This window comes from Astatotilapia calliptera, chromosome 22 (assembly GCF_964374335.1).
Source record: "Astatotilapia calliptera chromosome 22, fAstCal68.1, whole genome shotgun sequence".
In the NCBI taxonomy this organism is placed as follows: Eukaryota; Metazoa; Chordata; class Actinopteri; order Cichliformes; family Cichlidae; genus Astatotilapia; species Astatotilapia calliptera.
Window position 1 is genome coordinate 17682432 of NC_137442.1, and position 19161 is coordinate 17701592.

The following is a 19161-nucleotide window of genomic DNA, read 5'->3' on the forward strand; positions in this document are numbered from 1 at the left end:
AAATAAACATAGGAATTAAAAGTCGTTTAAAGATGGCCTGGATTTCATTTTGAACACACGTCATTTTGATGGTTTATGAAATTTAAATAAATGTAACTGATAAACAACTGAAGCAAATTAAAACACACAAACACATACACACACACGCATGAGATTCATATAAATTCATGAGAGCAATTTATTGTTGTTGTAGTTACATGCTTTCTGACACTTATTTAAGTGTGTGTGTGTGTGTGTGTGTGTGTGTGTGTGTGTGTGTGTGTGTGTGTGTGTGTGTGTGTGTCTCAATGTGCAGAACAGATATTACCTATACCAGGGATGTCAAACTCATTTAATATCGTGGCCTTCAGTGGGCCAGACCAGTGTAACGTCCCTTTCTGTCAGTGTAAATGCATGTAACTGCACATTTAATCCCCGAGAAGCGTTAATATAGGGGGGAAGTGCAATTTCAACAGTATTTCTCAGTTTTTCTACATTATTAATGTAGAAAATGACAGAAAGGTTTTTGGTACCTCATTGCCTACATAAACATTCCAGTACTGATATCATTATTAGTAGTATAAGTAAGTAGGCACTAAAAACAGGAACTTTTATGTCCTTTAATTATCTATTACTTTACTTTGGTATAGTGTGAATGGCAATAGGAGAGGTTTTTATGAACTTGTGAAAAGCTTATCAAAATACAGATTAAAGTTTAAATCTATGCATTCCTTCACACTTTCTACAACCTTTCAGTGGGTCAGATTGGAGTCTTTGCCAGGCCAATTCTGGACCCTGGGCTTTATGTTTGACACCCCTGATCTACACATATGTTTGCTCATTGGCATATAATCCTACAAAAAAGGTTCTCAATTCAGTTTTATTCTACTATAAAAATTATATGTTTCCTCTTGATCACCTAAAATAACATGCTCTTAAATTCAGCTGGCAAAAGTATAGATTGTCTCCAATCAGTCTTCATTCACAACAAGATGAATTAAGCTTAATTTTCTTACCATGTTCATTCAAAATAGCTTTCAAAGAAGGAATCAAAAATAAATATCCATCATGCAATGAGGTGATGAAGAAGCAGACCTAAATGCAGTACATGTACCACAAATCTGTAACTGAACAATAGTACTGCAGTAAATATAGTTAGCATAAAAATACACTGCAGATTATTTTTATGGACATAATTTCACGTTTATAAAAATCTGGTTCATAATTTCAGGCGGCACACTACTGTGAAATGTGGCAGAGTAAGAGCACTTTCACTTATTCTCCTGTATTTCTGAGAGCATGCAGTATAATATTATAGCCTGAGGGGAATCACCCTGCTTGGTGTGCTCAGCATAAATTCATAACGAGGGGAGTGAAGCAGACAATAAGTTCATTGGTGCATCTAACACCGCTTTCTCGGCTGTGGAGCTGTAAGCCTTGAGGTGGTAGTCCTTTAAAAACAGACTAACCCCTCCTATCTGAGCATTGTCTCACATAAACCCTGGACTATTAATTAAATTATATGTTTTTTCTTTTCTTTTTTTCATCAATGTAATTTTTGGTTTTGTTGATCTGTATTTTTGTGCTATCACAGCACCCCACTAGATGGAAGTGTTACACAGTTTTACAGCCATTTCAACCCAATACAAGTTTAGCATGAGCGATACATGTGGCAGATTATAACATACATATCCTTGTTATAGTTCAATATTCCTCTTCTTCTTCTTCTGCTAATGCAAAGCTACAATAGAAAGCATTCTTAATGAGTTGTTGTTTTTTAATTTGTTTGTTTTTTAGTTGTATACATTTTCATTATGGTCAGATTAAAAGAGAGCATATACTGCAGCGAAAACACAGAAATGTCAGTCCTTGAGAGACTGGCCATTTTTGTGTGTTGAAGTGAGACCACCGTTTTCAAGCATTCAACTACCTGGGGGGAGGGGGATCTGTCTAGAGAGGACATCATAAGCCGACCTTTTATGTGGCCTTTGTAGCTTTTACAAAAAGTTCACATTTATGTAACAGCCCCTCTGTTGGAGTAAGCTATTAGTGCTGCTCATTTGGCTGAATGCAGCGATGTTGTCAGAGTGTCTCAGGTGAAGTTTCTATGTATTTAATTATATATTTTAAAGCCTGTGCATCACAGTGTGAAAAACACGAACACTTCGCATCAACTGAGGCGGGATCAACACAGACAGTCAGTATATGGCAGGCTGTTGATTTAGCTGTCAAAATAAAAGCATATAGCTGCACATCGCTGCCTAACGGGGAGGAAAAAGCAGTCTCAAAGCTGACTGCAGGGCAGTTATATTTGGGCTTCGTTACGTGCACTGTAAGGATCGCATTAACTCTTATTTTCGGCTTTCAAAAGTAAACGTTTAATTGTGGCACTCCAGCCCGGAACTTGTGCGTTACTTCGCGTGTCTTGTCGGAGTCAGAGAATAAGAGGTTCAAGCGGACACACATTCCTCTGCAGATCACAAGTGAAGCTACACTGTGGATGATGGATTGTTCAGAAGAGGTTCAGCCGGTGTCCGAGGAGCCCAGCGCTCAAATAGAGCTCAAAAAGGGAATGTCCATTTTCATTGATGTAAGTATCATGTGTTTTTTTATCCTTATTAAGACCAAAATTACACTTAAAAATCAACACTGTTAAAACATAACTGTAGAAAAATATATATACCAGGATTACCGGTATGTGATCCTTACAAAATGCATTACAGTTTCCAGATTTCAATTTATTAGAAATAAAGAAGACCTATTAGTGTTGATTGTGGCTCACTTGATTTAATATGGATTCCTCTAATGTATGACGTGTACAGAGGGCTTTCTTTCTAGTAATTATTTCATACAACTCACATGTACTTTATCTATTTGGTAGAAGGATTTCAAAGCTTACTCCTTTCGCTTCTCCTCAGCCTTAAAATCAAACACAGTAAAATAATTAATTAGTAGAAATCTGCCCCGTTTTGTTGATATGTTTGTTCACAAATCCAGCTTAAATATGAAAAATCTAATTAACATTAACATATTTCTAATTTGAAAAGAGAAACCTGTATTTTTTTGTGGGGGAAATGATCATGCAAACATGGATGTAGGTTTTGTTTGAGTATTGTGCAGGGGGTGGGGGTACATATTCAATTAAATTATGAACATCATTCACTTAATTTCCTAATTTTCACTGCAAATCTGTGCAAAGAAAAACAAACAAACCAAGCCATAGGTGGTAGTTGTAGACATGCTGGTGATTTTTCCTTAAGCGGGTCTTCTGTTTGGGTCCTGTTTTTGTTAGGGATGGAGGCAAGTGCAGAGGGTGTAAGTGTGGACAATAAAATACGCCTAGGATTGATTCCTCACACATCTTAAACTCTCATCCTGATCTAATGACCCTTCTCCAAGTGTTTGTGTCTTAGCAGCTTTACCCCTGCTCTTAATCAGACTGCCTTCTGCCTCTTATCCACCTACTGATTCAATTTCCCTCCATGCTTTCATTCATTTGTGATATCTTAATCATAAACCTGTTGGCTGCCATCAGTATTTTCGGGAAGGCATAGAAGGAAAGCAAATGAACCAAGAGAAGTGTTTTGAGTGCTCGGTAAGAGGAGAAAAGTGCTTTGTAGTACATTTAGCATTTAACCAGAGTTATTAAAGGCAGAGACCTCTATCTATCCAGCCAATGGCAAACTCATTATCTGTCTTCTCCAACTGGATTACAGGGAATCAAACCATTTCTTGTTTTTAGGGGAGAGCTGGTCACAAATTGTTGCTTCTTGGGTATATTTTGTTTCTTCTGAGCTTCAACCTCAGTGTGCTTCATTAATACACATATCTTCAACCCAATCACTGACATTATCTCAGATGTTTGCATTTTTATTCTGCTGCCGTTGTTGCGGTGTGAGATTTATTTTATTAATAGCATATGAAAGATTCATTTGGGTGAGCTGAGGTATGAAATGAGATGAGACCCGGACTTGAGTTTAATTACAGGGGTAAAAGCAGAAACGGCAGGAGTAGTCATCAAGATTACTCTAAATATTATTTAAGCCTGTACTATTAAGATTGTGACAATGCGTTCACGGGGTGATAAAGAACAGACACAACAGCTTTAGAGAGCAGACACAATTACATCAGGAGCAGGTGCTTATTTTGAGCATTTATTAATATCTATATTATTTTTATACTTAATTGATAAAAACTTAATTATATGTAATTAAAATACCATGACTTAAAAATATCCTATTCTAGTTTCATATAATACAAAGTGATGTCTTTTTTGGTAGTCTTTTCTAATTTATGTACACTCACCAGACACTTTATTTAGGTACACCATGAAGCTTAGTACTAGTTTGAGTACAGGGAGCTCATCGTTATGCTCAAGAAAGCATTTTGAGATGATTTTAAACTTAGTGAGATGATATGTGATCCTGCTGGAAGCAGCTGTGAGAACATGAGGACACTGTGGTTATAAAGATGAGCAACTCAGGTAAGCTGTGGCCTTAGAATGATGCTCAGTCAGTACTAATGGATCCAAACTGTGCCAAGAATATATTTTCCAACGCATTACATCACCAGCAGCCTGAATCACTGATACAAGGATGGATCCATGCTTCCATGTTGTTTATGACAAATTCTGAGTGTAGCAGCAGAAATTGAAACTAATTAGACCAGATAATGTTTTGTTTTTTTCTAGTCTTCTGTTGTCCAGTTTTGGTGAGTCAGTGTGACATGTAGCCTCAGTTTCCTGTTCTTAGCTGACAAAAGTAGCAGCTAGTGTGGTCTTCTGCTCCTGTAGCACATCTACTTCAGAATTCAACATGTAGGGCATTTAGAGATGCTCTTATGGATATCTTTGTTCCAACGAGTGGTTACTCTTGTTACTCTTGCCTTCCTATCAGCTCAAAGCAGTCTGTTCATTCTGGAATTTTCATCCAGAGAACAGCCACTCACTGGATATTTTCTTTCTCTTTTTTGGACCACTTTCTAACATGGTTGTGATGGTTCCTGCCAAGTGAATGGTTGATTACATATTTGAAATAATAATGAAACAAAACAATTTTTTCTGCTTTGTCGCTTTGTAGAGGAACTGAATTTAACTAAGAGATGAAGACAGAGAAGCAGTATTTGTACAGCAGATTAAAAAAAAAACTGGAAAAAAAAAGTAAATCAGAGCACAGAATCGACTGCCAGGAGCTTGAAGATGGTGGGTGGATATTTTATAGTAGTTTTCTTTTTCTTTCTTTTTTTAACCTGTGTGCAGCTTTGGGCTAGAATCCTCTTAGTCTGGAAATCCCACAAATAAATGAATGAATTTAAAACAGACATCATTTAGATATAGATTTATCCTCCAAAGCCGCCCGTGCAGAGTCTTCTTCATGGTAAGTAAAAGTAGGATGTGCTATTTTGAGGATGGTGGCTCAAGCCTTTTACAGCTGATGTGGTCATTGCCACTCCGCCTTTCATCTCCTTTGGACTCTGGGACAGCACTATCAATAATTTAATGACGCACTGCTTTCGGCAGAGTGATCGATGATCCTCGCACTCACACACTTGCTTACTTTAACTCTGGTGGTGTGGAACCTGCTTTAATATCCTGTTGTTTTTTTCTTCATTTCCTAATTACAGATCTTACGGAGGGCCGATAAAAACGGTGAGTATTTCACCATCTGGCTCATTTCAGATTCACACACCAACACCACTCTCTTCTGTGTTGAGCGTCACTTCAACCTTTCTTTCACAGATTACTTTCTCAATGAAATTCCGATCATGACTCTCTGCTGATACTCTGTCAGTTTCCATGGAAACAGGAAACTGACCATGCCCACTGAGGTTCAGTTTCAGAGCATTTACAAAGAAAAACACTGACATTTGTGAACACTTTTATGATAGTGGTCCACACAAAATGACTCAGAGGTGCCCTATCAGGTGGCAAATTATGTCGTTGTTTCACCTCCACTCTCTAATGCAGGATAAACATACAAAAATACATCTTTTATGTTCTTATTGATCAGAGAAGTGCAGACAACAAAGGGAATCCAAAAAGCACTAAAATAATAAATAAATCTCTTTCTGTTACACATGCAAGTGTAATATAGGATGCACATAAATCCTCCATCTTAGCTTCTTTAAGCTGCTTCACTGTTTACTTTTCATTTAAAAACTGTTTTGACCCCACACAATTCAAGCAAGTCTTTGTTTGCTGAGATAATAAATACGCTTTGAAATAAATAAAACAAGATCTAAATTTCTTTCATTTAATTCTGGAAAGAATTAAATGAAATAAAATTAGCAATTTGGTTAGATGATGCTTTAAGTTGTGGTTATCTTGTGACTGACAAGCGCCAACCTTAGACCTCAGTCACTCATGGAAGATCCTGACTTGTCTGAAAACACTTGCAAACTATTTGTTGTGAAAATACTGTGAAAAGTGTGACCAAACCATTCATTAATTTCCACAAAACAATAAATATAAGAAAAAAATAGATCAGTTTATAAGGAAATTCTTACCAGATGTTGGTAACAACCCATCCAATCCATGCATGCAAAGAAATCACACCATAAATGTCCATGAATTAAGTTATGTGTAAATAGAAGAAATGATAGAGAGAAAATGTGTTGATCATACGAAGAAAAGAAGGTGCAAAAAAGCACAAAAAGTCATGACCCCTGCTGAAATCTGTCAGGAGTTAGAAAGCAGTCGTGATACTTTGTGCAAATTATTACGTTTGCTTTTCAAATTAAAAGCTGCTCTTAATTGATGCAACCAACACGTTTCAAAAGGTGCAGCTTTTATGTTGAAGGCGAGTAGTCTCTGTTTCTGGTTTGGGTCACTCTTTTTCAAGTTTCACGACTGCTCGGCGAGTTGCATTGCAGACTGCACATAACCATGACAACCTGCAAGCGCCCAAACAAATCCCACTGTTTTTGATACAATACTGTATACCTCTTTGTAACCACTTTCACCCAGTGACTACCTGCAGCCAATTGCCAGTTGGTCGGGCAATACACATTTTTTCTAGCAACTGATGTTTCCCAGGGATTTCCCGACTGGTCTGTGTGACTGTGGACTCATGCGTGCAGTAGCCACGATGTCTGAGATTCACCCTGTTTGACAGTTTCATAGAAACAAGCTGGAAATGACCAAAATGTTCATGTCGAGGGTTCAGAAGGGGACGTTACGAAAAACTGCCGCTATGTCCATCCTATAACGTCCATCAGCGATAACCTGGCGGGTGTACTTTGCTGTAAACAAGTAAACATCAGCACCCATTTCTGGAAACAGCTGTTTGTTTTAAAATGTTAAAAAGGAAAATAGTAGAATCAATTTTCCTATAAGTCATATAACATACCGACAAATTAACAGACCTCTATATTTAGTTGTCTTTCTTTGACCTGCATATATTTTTAATTTGGGGCATCAGTTTGTAGCAGGAGGTTGAGGGTTTGATCCCCAACTCCTCCAGGCAGCATGTAGAAGTGTTCTTGGACAAGTTGCTGACCCATTTGCCCCTCATGTCATTAGTATATTTGTTATATCTACCCATTAAAAGTCTGCATGAATGTGTGACTGCGGCTTGTTGTGTAAACAACATAAATGCAGTCCAGTTGAATTTAGCAGAAATGACCAAAAATAGCAAATCAGTATTTTTCACATGGCATGACATGCTCCATCATCTACTAAATATCCATCCCACGCCGTGTATGATTTGAAGCCTTGTCATGCAGCAATAGAAGTCATCCCACATGTTTGTTTTTATTGTTGCACAAGGAGCAGCACATGCCGAACCTGCTCCGAGCGTATTTCTGAATGCACTGACAGTGACTCACTGTAGGCTCTATTTTTGGGCATGTGATTGTGTTCCCTTACAGCAGCTATAGAAACATGCTACACATTTCCTCCAGATCAGGTCAGCAGTGACAATTTGAAGATCGGCCACACTGTGTCACAAAAACAGGAAGACACCACTGGAGCCAGAGCTGCGTGAAAAACGAGATGTCGTTGGTCTTTGTTTTCGCTGGAGGGCGTTCAGTTTGGAGCGCTCTGTTTTGAAATTCTGTTTATTTTCAGCTCATGAATATTTCATACTACTTTTATTCTGTTCATAATTGCAGCGCCTCAAATCATAAAAAATGACTGACTGTTTGATATAATGTTAGTCTAGTGGAACAAATGGTGATGACCTGCTTTATATATGGAGAGAGGGATAATAAAAACAAGATCAATGTACCTTTGCTGGTTTATTTTGTTATGTTATATTACTCCTCGTTTGATGTGAAATAAAATCTGATGTTTAAACTTGATGCCATATTTTACTGATATAATTTTTAACATCTAAAGACACCTCAGGTCAAACCAGCTCAAGACAAATATTCTTTATCAATGTCATCTTATCAGTTTTATAACAAAATGATCCGCCAGTTTCACTTTTACATTTGTTTGGACACATTTTCTTATAGTCTGATGTCTTGCAAACACAAACCAAATCCACGATGTTTTAAAGTGTTGAGAAAGAAGCCATCCTGAGAAGATTTGTTCTTTACCCCCAGATGATGGAAAGCTGTCCTTTGATGAATTCAAATCCTACTTCTCTGACGGAGTCCTGACAGCTGAGGAACTGAAGGAGCTCTTTCACACGATCGATACCCATAACACAGAGTAAGACTCGCTTTACCTTCTTACCAGTTTATTCCATTCAGATGAGGAGAGGTAAGGGGCGAGAGTAATCGGTTTCAAAATTCTGAATGATATCGTTGTGTTTTCCCTTTTAATAACATTCATCTTTTTAAAAGTAAGAAGAGATTTACTTGCTCAAATTATTTTGTGAAGTAACTAAAATAATACAACAATATAAATGAAATGGCTGGTAAAATTTGTTTGGAGCTTTCCCACTGAGGCTTTGAGAGGTCATTTTGAATTTAGTTACTGCTTTCAAAAAGAGTTTTTTTTTTATTGTAATACCTGTACAGATTTTTGTTTCACCCTGAGAGACTGCCACAAGTAGAGAAATAAAGTGAGCTTCTGCATGCTTTTCTTGTACACCATGTCAGTGTGTACCAGTGTGTGAATGTGAGAGTGAATGAATAGTGGAATTGTAAAGTGCTTTGAGGGTCTCGAAAAGTGCTTTATAAATGCAATCCATTATTATTATTATTATTATTATTACTCTCAAATATCAGGCTTGTCTAACGTGGTTTCCAAATTCTTGTGTATTATAAGTCACCTTTCAATCAGGGAAACCGTCAACGCATCACAATGAGGCCTAAATCATCGTTAATGATGATCCCAAAGTCCTCCCTCACTACACCTGTGAACTTTCTCTGTGGTCTTCCTCTTTTCCTCCTGACCTGCAGCTTTGTTCTGCAAGACTCAGCTGGAGGTGGAAGCACAGTAAATACAGATCATCTACTTTTAAAAATCAGGCACTGATGTGCAATGTTCCCTTTATATTCACAATGTCCCAAACACCTAACGGTGAGAGGAAGCCAAAGACACACTGACACTTCACTGTCGACCGATTTGCACTGATTTTTCTGCTTTTTAGTTCACACCAATTCTTTTAAATCACACACATGAGAAACCACATTACTTATGCTCCCTGCAGACATTATAATGTGAACCAGCTCCTGCATCAATCAGGATACAGATAATACTTATACAGTCACTCCTCTGTGATTACACTGAAGGCATTTGTGAGCAAATGACCCGCTGAGCCACAAGATATTTAGAAATAGCTGCTAGTTTCAGTTATATAATAGCAGTGCAGCACTGAAGCACTGTTTCTGTCTGAGAGGCATTTAGCAGGTGAATAAACCTTTTAGTGCCATTTTGACAAAGCTTAGATTAGTATGTAAGTATTTCTAATCTCTGTCTTCCAGCTATATAACACTGGCATCCTTAACCCTAAAGTCCCCGATCAAAGTTTTATATAAAGGAAACAAGTAGAACTAAATATATGTGTGTTATTGTAGAGTGATGTAGAACATGGTTAGGTTAGTAAAAGCATCTGTTATTGATCTAATGTTTAGATAGTCATAACAGAAGAGAAATAAAAGTGTAAAGCCATGCTAGCTTCTGTGCCACGCTTCAATTAGCATGTGCACAAACAAGCTAACAAGTGCTGTCATAAATATACAAAGTATAATATAGAGTAACTGTATCATCTATCACCGTGTACAACCAGTATGTAATCACACATTATTATTTGGTTTACCCTTCATTACCTGCCAAAGAAATGGAGAATTTATGGTTAGTGTTAGCGGTTTCACACAGAGCGCCACTTTTAGCACTTTAGCCACTGACTCTGTTGTGCATTGAATCAACACTGCTGGACATTTGGTTTTATGAAACTAAACTAAAGCTATTCACAACAGAAGAAGTGATGATAGTGATTTATTTCAATAGAAATACATTTTCTAATAGAGATGTCAAAGACTCGAGAGCACTCAGTATTTTTTATGATGAATTACCACTTTGAATAAACCACCTCACCTGGCCCTCAGTTTGACGTTAGACATTGAAAAATAATGATGATTATGTGTACTAATAAAGATCTGCAGTCTGAATCAGGTTGAAAATAGTTCTTCAAAAAGTGCTTGGAGAAACTTCATTCTGTGTAAGCTATTAGTTAAGTTTTCTTTGGTGTGCCTCACATTAATCAGATGCAGGTTCTGCATCAGTGGTCTAAAAACACTAGAAAGAGACTTTTGTAAGCTTTAAAGCAAGCAGCTGTTGAGCATTCAGCCAGCTGTTATAAACAAAGAGCTGGCTTAAAACTACACAAGGATGTAAAGGAACTTGTTCTGTATGTTGTTGGGCTTGTAGTTTACACACTGGGCCCTAGTGTCTGTTGATAGAGTAATAGTCACAGGATGGTTGTTGTTGTCTATATCACCCGAAGCAAACAGTGCTAATTCTATTAACACTGCTTAATGAGTACACTTATCAGGAAGCTTATTAAAATATCTCTGTTCACTCCACACAGTGGTGTGTCAATCATGTTACGTACTTCATTGGTGTAATTAAACAACCAGAAAATTAAACACTCTGACTCAAGTGGTTTGATACAGGTTGATTCTCTCTCTAAATAAATAGCTGCTGCAGCTCATCACATCATCACAACAATTATAAGAATGCAGGAATTGCACTCGGCATTACATCACACAACGATCACCTTGGAAAATTTACATTTAAATCAATATGTTAAACAGTTTCAATGTTTTGGTGTCCAAACTCACATAAACTGCAAGTGGACAAAAGAAAAAACAAGCTCTGGGGAGGCCACAGCGATCAGTAAGTCTGGCCTCCTCACCTAACCAGTTATAGAGCCTTTTGAAGGGTTGTGCATCCACTCACAGAGCTAAAGTTAAACTTACTAACAACTGAATTTCAGTTTTTTCAGAAAAGTTTTTTGCAGACTGAGCACAGAGGCATCAAAACTGAAGTTTAATTGATTTTTATAAACATTTTTAAAAGGACAACTTCAGAAACAAAACCAGATTTCTTAAAATCAGAATATAGTTACTAACTAAATTTATTATATACACACAACCAATCACATGACAGCAACTTTATAGGCATGTTGATAAAAAACATGAAAGCATATATCAGTCCTGCCTTGTATCAGCAGTTCAAGCAGAAGGTAGTGGTTTAATGTTGTTAGGGATATTTTCTTGGTACATTTTCTTGGTACATATTATTTATAAGTGACTTATGTATGTATGTATGTATATATATGTATATATTGTACTATTCTTAGTTAGCGTATTGTCTGTCTTGTCTTAATGTTGGTTTAAAATGGAGCACTGTAACAAAAAATAATTTCCCCCAGGGATCAATAAAGTATTCTGATTCTGATTCTGATTCTGATTCAGCCTCCTAAGCACCAGCTGAGCATCATTTAACCACCACAGCCTACCTGATTATTGTTGCTGACCATGTTCATCCCTTTATACCCAAAGTGTATGCATCTTCTGATCTGCAGCAACAGCAAGGTGTAATTAGTTAAGAGGTCATTAGTGCCTAAGTCCTCATCGTATACTTTTACATGGCCTCAACAAGATAAGCCAATGATAGGGGTGACTTAACAAAAAGAAAAGAAATTATTTGGCCATTTGAAAAGCAAGAAGAAATTATCTGGCTTTGTCACCACTTGCTCCTACAGTCATCACCATCTAAACGTCTGTCTACTTCCTTAATATTTTAAAGTGATAATAATTATTTCACAAACACATTTTTACACCAGATCTCTTCCTGACTCAGTATTAAAGATGATTTGTGGCTATAGCTGGAATTGAACCAACCAACAACCTTTCAGTGTGTATGTGTAGATTTGATGTGATATTTGTAATGAGAATAGAGACCTAAAATGTCCCTTTATTCCTAAGCAGAGCTCAGCAGAACTCAATTAATGATATTTAATTTTATTATATAGATTGTATCAGATATGTATTCAAGAAAATATCAACAACAAAAAAAGAAAAATGCATACTGTTGACATACAGTGGAGTCCAGTTTCCTATTATCTTTACCAGACTCCGTGTTAATGTGTGCCTCCACCTGTGAAATGAACACAGGAGGAGGCAGATGACAAAGTTGTAAGGAAGTCAATTGGAAGTCTCTGGTTGAATCCTATATTGATTAAAGAACGAGTAACCAGATTGTAAGGTCTCCCTGACAGGCTGTTAAACCTGCTCAGGTCCATGTCGAACACTGACATTATTCAATACAGCGGATTTAAACAGGCACACACAGCATGCTGCATGTATGGATGACAGATTATTGATATGGAATTAACTGTATTTACAGTATTTCAAGGCTGTTTTATTTATTTATAAAGGTAACAAATCTTCAGAGCAATGGTAATGTACCTTCAGTGTCAGAGCAACCAGGCTTCAAGCAAAACAGGAGAGAGGCTAATGGTGCGTTACTTAGTTGTCTGACTTCTGGCTCCTCTCTCCGTTTTCTCCTGTTTGGATCATTGATTGCAGCACTCTCCTCTTGCAAACAGCAGCCACGGCTTGCATGAAATGCGGTTTAAACGAGTGAAATCCCCTGGTATCAATGACTAGAGCAAGAAATGAGATGTGTTTTTTGTGTCGTCTGAAGATAGTTGTAGTGCTGATACAGTGCCTAATATTCTCTTCACTTCGTCACCTCTCCTTTGTTCCACTTCTTTTCTCTTTTGGGCTCTCTCTTTCAGGAACAAAAATACTCAGACCACCCAGAAAAGCATCCATGCATGAACATTTATTAGAAACGGCCAACATTTCTGAAACTCCCCATTTGGCCAATTTGTCTCTCACTCATGCCTCTGGAGGCCAAAACACCAAAATTATTCTGTTACTCATCGCATATTTTACTCAGTTCTATCTGTCATCACATTGATTCATCAAAGCGAAGACTGTGTCAAAGAGATCTTTGCAGGAAAAATGTACCTCTGTCCCTGGAGACGTCTGTTTTTAATTTAAATACCTGTCATTTTCTTCTTTTACAGCAACTTGGACACGGATGAACTCTGTGGTAAGTTGAGTCTTTTAAATGCAGACAGAAAAGTAAAGATAGGAAAGTAAGATGTTAGACATGGTCACATGCTCCCAGACCAAACCCCTAAGGCAGTGCGAGTGAGGTGTCACACCAGTGCTTCTTCAACAAAACACCTACAGCCCTGTCCCAGTTGTCTGACTCACAAAATGTTTTTTGCTTTGGTTTTTCTGCTTCGAAGAGTACTTCTCCCAGCACCTCGGTGAATACGAGAACGTTCTTGCTGCCTTAGAAGACCTGAACATGTCCATCCTGAAGGCGATGGACAAAACAAAGAAGGTAAGATGCTATAAATGAATGTAATCAGGGGGAACATACACAGGAACACTAGATGTGAATAGTAATGATGTTTCCTGTGTGAATATTCACATATCTTTTGGGCATTGATGTTTTTGAAATTCTCATTAAAGTGTGTTTTTCTTTTTCACAATGATTTCTGCATTTCAGATTTTATGCAAATTCCAGTTCTTATTAAAACAAAATAAGTTAAGGCATTAGACTGTTTTTTGGGTTCTTTCTATCAGGGAGGTCGTCTTGATGAAGCTACTGACATAACAGATATTTTAAATGCACCTTTATTATTATAAACGTAGCATAAAAAAGTAAGAAAATTTGTGTTTGTCAACTGTTTCTTTGGTGTAACAATCTTGCCAAATATGCATGTGTGTGTGTGTGTGTGTGTGTGTCTGTATAGTCATCAGCAATTTTATTACACGTGTCCAACTCAATATCTAATCAGCCAATCACATGGGTGGCGTCACGGCTGACGAGGCAGGTCGTGTGGAGGTAAAGTGAGGACCCCAGTGCAGTCAGAGGTTGGTATGAGGAGTGAGTTTATTTAAATGGAGACGGTGAGGACAGGAACTAAGAAATAATTAAACAGGGAAAACCTAAACGCACGGCGCTGAATCTAAAACTCACAGGATAACATGCAGATGAACACAGGGAGACATCACAGACGAACCAGCAACCAGCAGGAGAAAACACAGGGCTTGTATATTCACAGGGACAATCAGGAAACAGGAGACAGGAGGGAAACACAGCTGGGAGAAATCAGAACCGACAAGACAAGGAAGCAACATGAGACACAGACCTTCAAAGTAAAACAGGAAGTATACAGAAATAGCCTGGAGGGAGAAAGAACATGGAGGAGCACATGACGGGTGAGGAAACACAGAACACAAGGAGTGGGAACAAAGCACAACACTCACATCACTATATCCACTTAGGCTACGTTCACACTGCAGGTCTTAATGCTCAATTCCATTTTTTGATCGATTTTTTAAAAAAAAATTTGTTTGCTTGTTCACACTACAAATAAAATGTGACCGCAAACATGCTCTAGTGTGAACCCTCAAAGCGGCCCGCATGCACAAAAGAAGACGTCACACACAACGCGCTCTGTTTAGACCCAGACCAAACAGTATTGTTTGACTGATGGCCGTTAATATGAAGACTTGTTTTGGACTTTACGTTTCCAAATTTTGCTTTAAGTTATGAAGTTATTTTGTTTTTTACATATGGCCTAATAATTATCCTTATTGCTGTTTTAGAGGAGCGGTGCTTCAAAGGATAGTTGCGGATTTCTGTCAGAATCTGCAGATTATACAGTACAAATAAAATGTTCATGTTCCTCCAACGTTGTCTTCCCAATAGTTTCACTGGATGGCCAGGAAGCGTTTGCGATGTCTTCTCCAGCGCTGATAATTGGCGTCTGTCTTGTGTCAGTGACGTAAAAGACGGATTTAATGCGACATGACCATTCAAACAGCAGTCGCTTTCTAAAACATCAGATATGTATCAGATTCAGTACCACATAAGAAAGTGACCCAGATCAGATTTGAAAATATCGGATTTGTGCCGTTCACACCGTCATACCATGATCGGATATGGGTCGCATAGGATCAAAAAAGTCGGATTGGATGCACCTGCAGTGTGAACGTAGCCTTAGACACACAGAGGGAGACGCATGGGTCCGCTACACAGAGGGAAAATTTCTAAATAAGGTATACAAGGAACATTACCCTATAGAATAACTAAAGACTGACACTGAGGACTTAATACATAATTCAAAATGACAAAAACACAGGAAACTCAAAACACTGGGTCGAAAAAACCAAGGACCCTGACAAGTGGCTGTAGCCCAGGAATTAGAGCAGGTGGTCTTCTGATTGGCAGATTAGATTGGAGGGTTAGTGGTTCAATCACAGTCTGCATGCCAAGTATCCTTGAGCAAGATACTAACCCGATGCATCCATTAGAATATCAATGTGTGTGAACGTTAGCTTGGAAACACTGAAAATCATAGAAGAAAGTGTGTGAATGGGTGAGTGTGGCACTGAGTGCTCTGGGAGAGGAGGAAAGCACTATATGAGAATCAGTCAGTCCAACTCTGTGCGCTTAGGCATGCAGACATGGTGGCAACAACAAAAATTAGATATAATAAATTAGAACTATTTATACCTGCATGTTAAAATAGAGCTTTATCTTGGCAAATGGCTGTAAGCTGCATTCACAGTACTGGCAAAGGCCACTAATTTTTAATTTTATTTCACAATAAAATAAATGTATCTAATGATAATTTCCTTTATACATTTTTTTTTTGCTAGATATCAGACATCACAATAATATGTGTGTGTCTGTGAAGGTTCTCAGTCATCCAGGTCATCGTAATAAAAGGATCCATATTCCTTTGACAATAATATGTGTGTGTTTTTTTCACAGTGAGTGAGTTAAGACTCAGTGGATGTGACATTTGAGATAAGTTGTGTCAATTGGAGTAACACAGGAAACTTTTGATTAAATTTAGAAGATGTACAGACAATAGGAAGGCATGTTTGATTTTCCCAGAATGTGTCCAAAGCTACATGCTGAAAATCAGCATGCTCCTGGGAGGACGCCCAGCTGGCGTTCTCAGATCTCCCATTAGTCACATTTCCATTACAGAGCCAAAAAGGACAAGCCACGGCTCATGCATACTACTAATGAACCCCCCAGAACAAAACATGTTATAATTCTTTTTGGACTTGCAGCCAGCACAGATGACAAATTGAATGGATTGTGGCTGCGTTACCAAACAAATATGGCTTTTGATCTTTATGTATTACGTCCTCTTGATCTTACTGTCTGAAGCAGAATGCCCTTTGCATTATCAGAGACGAGAGGAAGGAAGATGAGAGTGGCATGAGACATAAAGTCAAAAAGACAGGAATGATCAGACACGAAGAAAAATGGCAGGGTGAAAGGAGAAATGACAAAGAGAAATGGGAAAAGGATGTGAGCAGAAGGAAGAGAGGTGGCTTATTAGATCTGGAGGGAGAGCTTCTATTTCTTTGTCGCACTCTCTCGTCTTCTTTGTAGTATCTCAGCTGGTGCACACAACACATGCTGTGAAGCTCAAATCGCCCCTCAGATCTTCAGTGAAGCAGACACATCTCATCGTGGCCATTGTGTGGGAGTCAAACCATTAATTTGTCAGTTGTATTTTTTTTTTTACTAGCACAGAACGAGGTAACAAATGATGACATCCAACTTATACATGTAAAAGTTGTAGTGTCAAAGATAAATGATGGCCAATCTCAGATAAGGCATTGGTTTATAGCGTGTGTTGGGGAAAAAACAGCAGTAAAGGTAGATTTTATAGAAAAAATTGGATCAAAACAGATTTATTAAGAAAATGTGAGGTGCAAAAAAGTAGTAGAAGCTCATAAGACAAAAAGGCGTTGTGGAAAAAAGGTTAGACATGAAGTAGCATAGCTGTGAAGTACACCTGCTTGAAATTTCACCATTTCTGCAGAGAAAAATACACATAGCTCTGCAACCCCTTTTGCAATCATTCAAGGGTCTCAACACGTTTAAGCTGAGGTGTGAAAATCAAATTGCACCTCAAATCATTTTTCTGTTCTCCAAGAGGATAACTGAGAGCCGGAAATGAGACATCGGCGGGGCGGTGGCGGAGGGGAGAACCAGGCAGTGTGTATGCTAAGGATTTATCATTTTCTACTGATGCTATTCACCTTGCAAATCTCTCAGAAAATCTCTAGTGCTCCCCCTAGAAAACACTCACACTGGATATTTGAGCCTAAATGAAGACAAATTATTCTGCACAAATTGGACAGAATGTGCAATAACTTCCAAATGAAATTCCAACACTGGACTGTGAAAGACACACAGGTTTTCACCACGATGAAGTCTTTCTGCTTGCGCTTTTTATAAGATTTCTTTGACCTTAGAAATGAGTCACAGAAAAAAAAAAATCCCCGTGTTTCTCTGATTGTCTCTGGGTATTGGCTGAGCAAGAAGGAGAACAGATGCTCCTTTAGTCACAGGAATAAAGCTCAATCGTCTCTGTTGGGCTGAGTATGTATTTCAGTGGGTAGTCTCTGGCTGGGGATGTACGTGAGGGGGCTGCAAGGTGTTTTTTTTTTATATATATTTTAATTTTGCACTGGAATACAATAAGTGTGTGCACACAAGCTAATTTATTTGTGTCCATGCCTCATGTCTTTATGTACACGTGCGGGGGTGCTGGAAGAAGCATTGAAGCCAAATCTATGTGATCATAGTCAGTCCGTCTTTTATTTTATACAAATACTGATGCCAAACCTGTAATCTAAAGTTTTAATTAATAAAAAATACTATGCAGTGCTGCTGCCTGGTAAAATGTAGCCGCGTTGTTTGCTGTTTGGTAAGTTTAAAATTAGTGGAAATTTACACACTCCCCAGAAACAGATTAAAACATGCAAACTGAGTTTTACTTAGCATAGTTGTTGTGCTCAATCAGCTTGCTTTTGATGTTATTTAATTATAATTGTTAATCAGGATTTTTATAATTACCAAGGGTAAAACAACTGATGCTGAAGCTGAGGTATGATTGCAGGGCTGGGATTGCATTTATTCAGTGCGGACTTAAATGCTATGATTTTAGCAGCAGTTCTGGGTCAGAGAATGAGGTAGAAAATTATAGAAAACCACACGGTTTTGCCTTCAACAAAGCTCTCCTTTGACCTTTTGTACAACTGAAAATAAAAGATCAAAGAAGAGGCCAAAAAAAGAAACATGAAGCTGTTTAAAATGGTTCTTCATTGTTGAGATGGACACACACACGCTAACACACACTTGCACAAAGGTGGAGATCACAGGAGACTGACCTTTACCAGTTTTGTCGTGACTCACTCTGGCTGAGCGAGCGCGCAGGCATGTGTGCAGGTGTGTACATGTGTGCGTGTTTGCCAGGGGATCAAACAATATCTGTGCATGAGAGATAATGAGACTTTAAAAAAAAGTAATACTGCAAACACTGCAGAGATTTTGTGTTATCTGTACTCCTAATCTAGTCTGCTTACATATGGTTTTGTGTATGTATGTTGTTAAAAGGACTGATGGGGAAGAGTCTTAATGATCTGAATGCTAGAGGAGCTGCTAAGAGTTTATCTCTCTCCCAGTAGGCACCCACTCAACAAACTGTAATTAGTGAGTGTGTCTGCGCACACATGTACACAACATATAAACAAATCCAGCTTTTAAAATTCAGCCATTTTCATCGTACTACTGAAAAACACAGCAGTTACCCAAATAAAGAAACACTATCTTTTGTTTTGCTTTGATGCATGCATTACGCACTCTCTAATCCAAGTTGCATTAGC

General features: G+C 38.1%; 1 protein-coding gene across 2 annotated transcripts in view; it reads left to right on the forward strand.

Annotated features, from left to right (window-relative positions):
• Nucleotides 1-2384: 2384 nt before the first annotated feature.
• necab1 (N-terminal EF-hand calcium binding protein 1) overlaps nucleotides 2385-19161 on the forward strand; it is a 48785-nt gene continuing 32008 nt past the window's right edge. The window contains exons 1-5 of one of the 2 annotated variants that reach the window (XM_026156583.2): nucleotides 2385-2569; nucleotides 5602-5626; nucleotides 8524-8632; nucleotides 13470-13495; nucleotides 13698-13795. In XM_026156583.2, the coding sequence (XP_026012368.1) occupies nucleotides 2480-2569; nucleotides 5602-5626; nucleotides 8524-8632; nucleotides 13470-13495; nucleotides 13698-13795 (348 nt within the window). In that variant the 5' untranslated portion in view covers nucleotides 2385-2479. The remainder of the gene's footprint in view (nucleotides 2570-5601; nucleotides 5627-8523; nucleotides 8633-13469; nucleotides 13496-13697; nucleotides 13796-19161) is intronic. The other variant, XM_026156584.2, reaches the window with a different exon arrangement.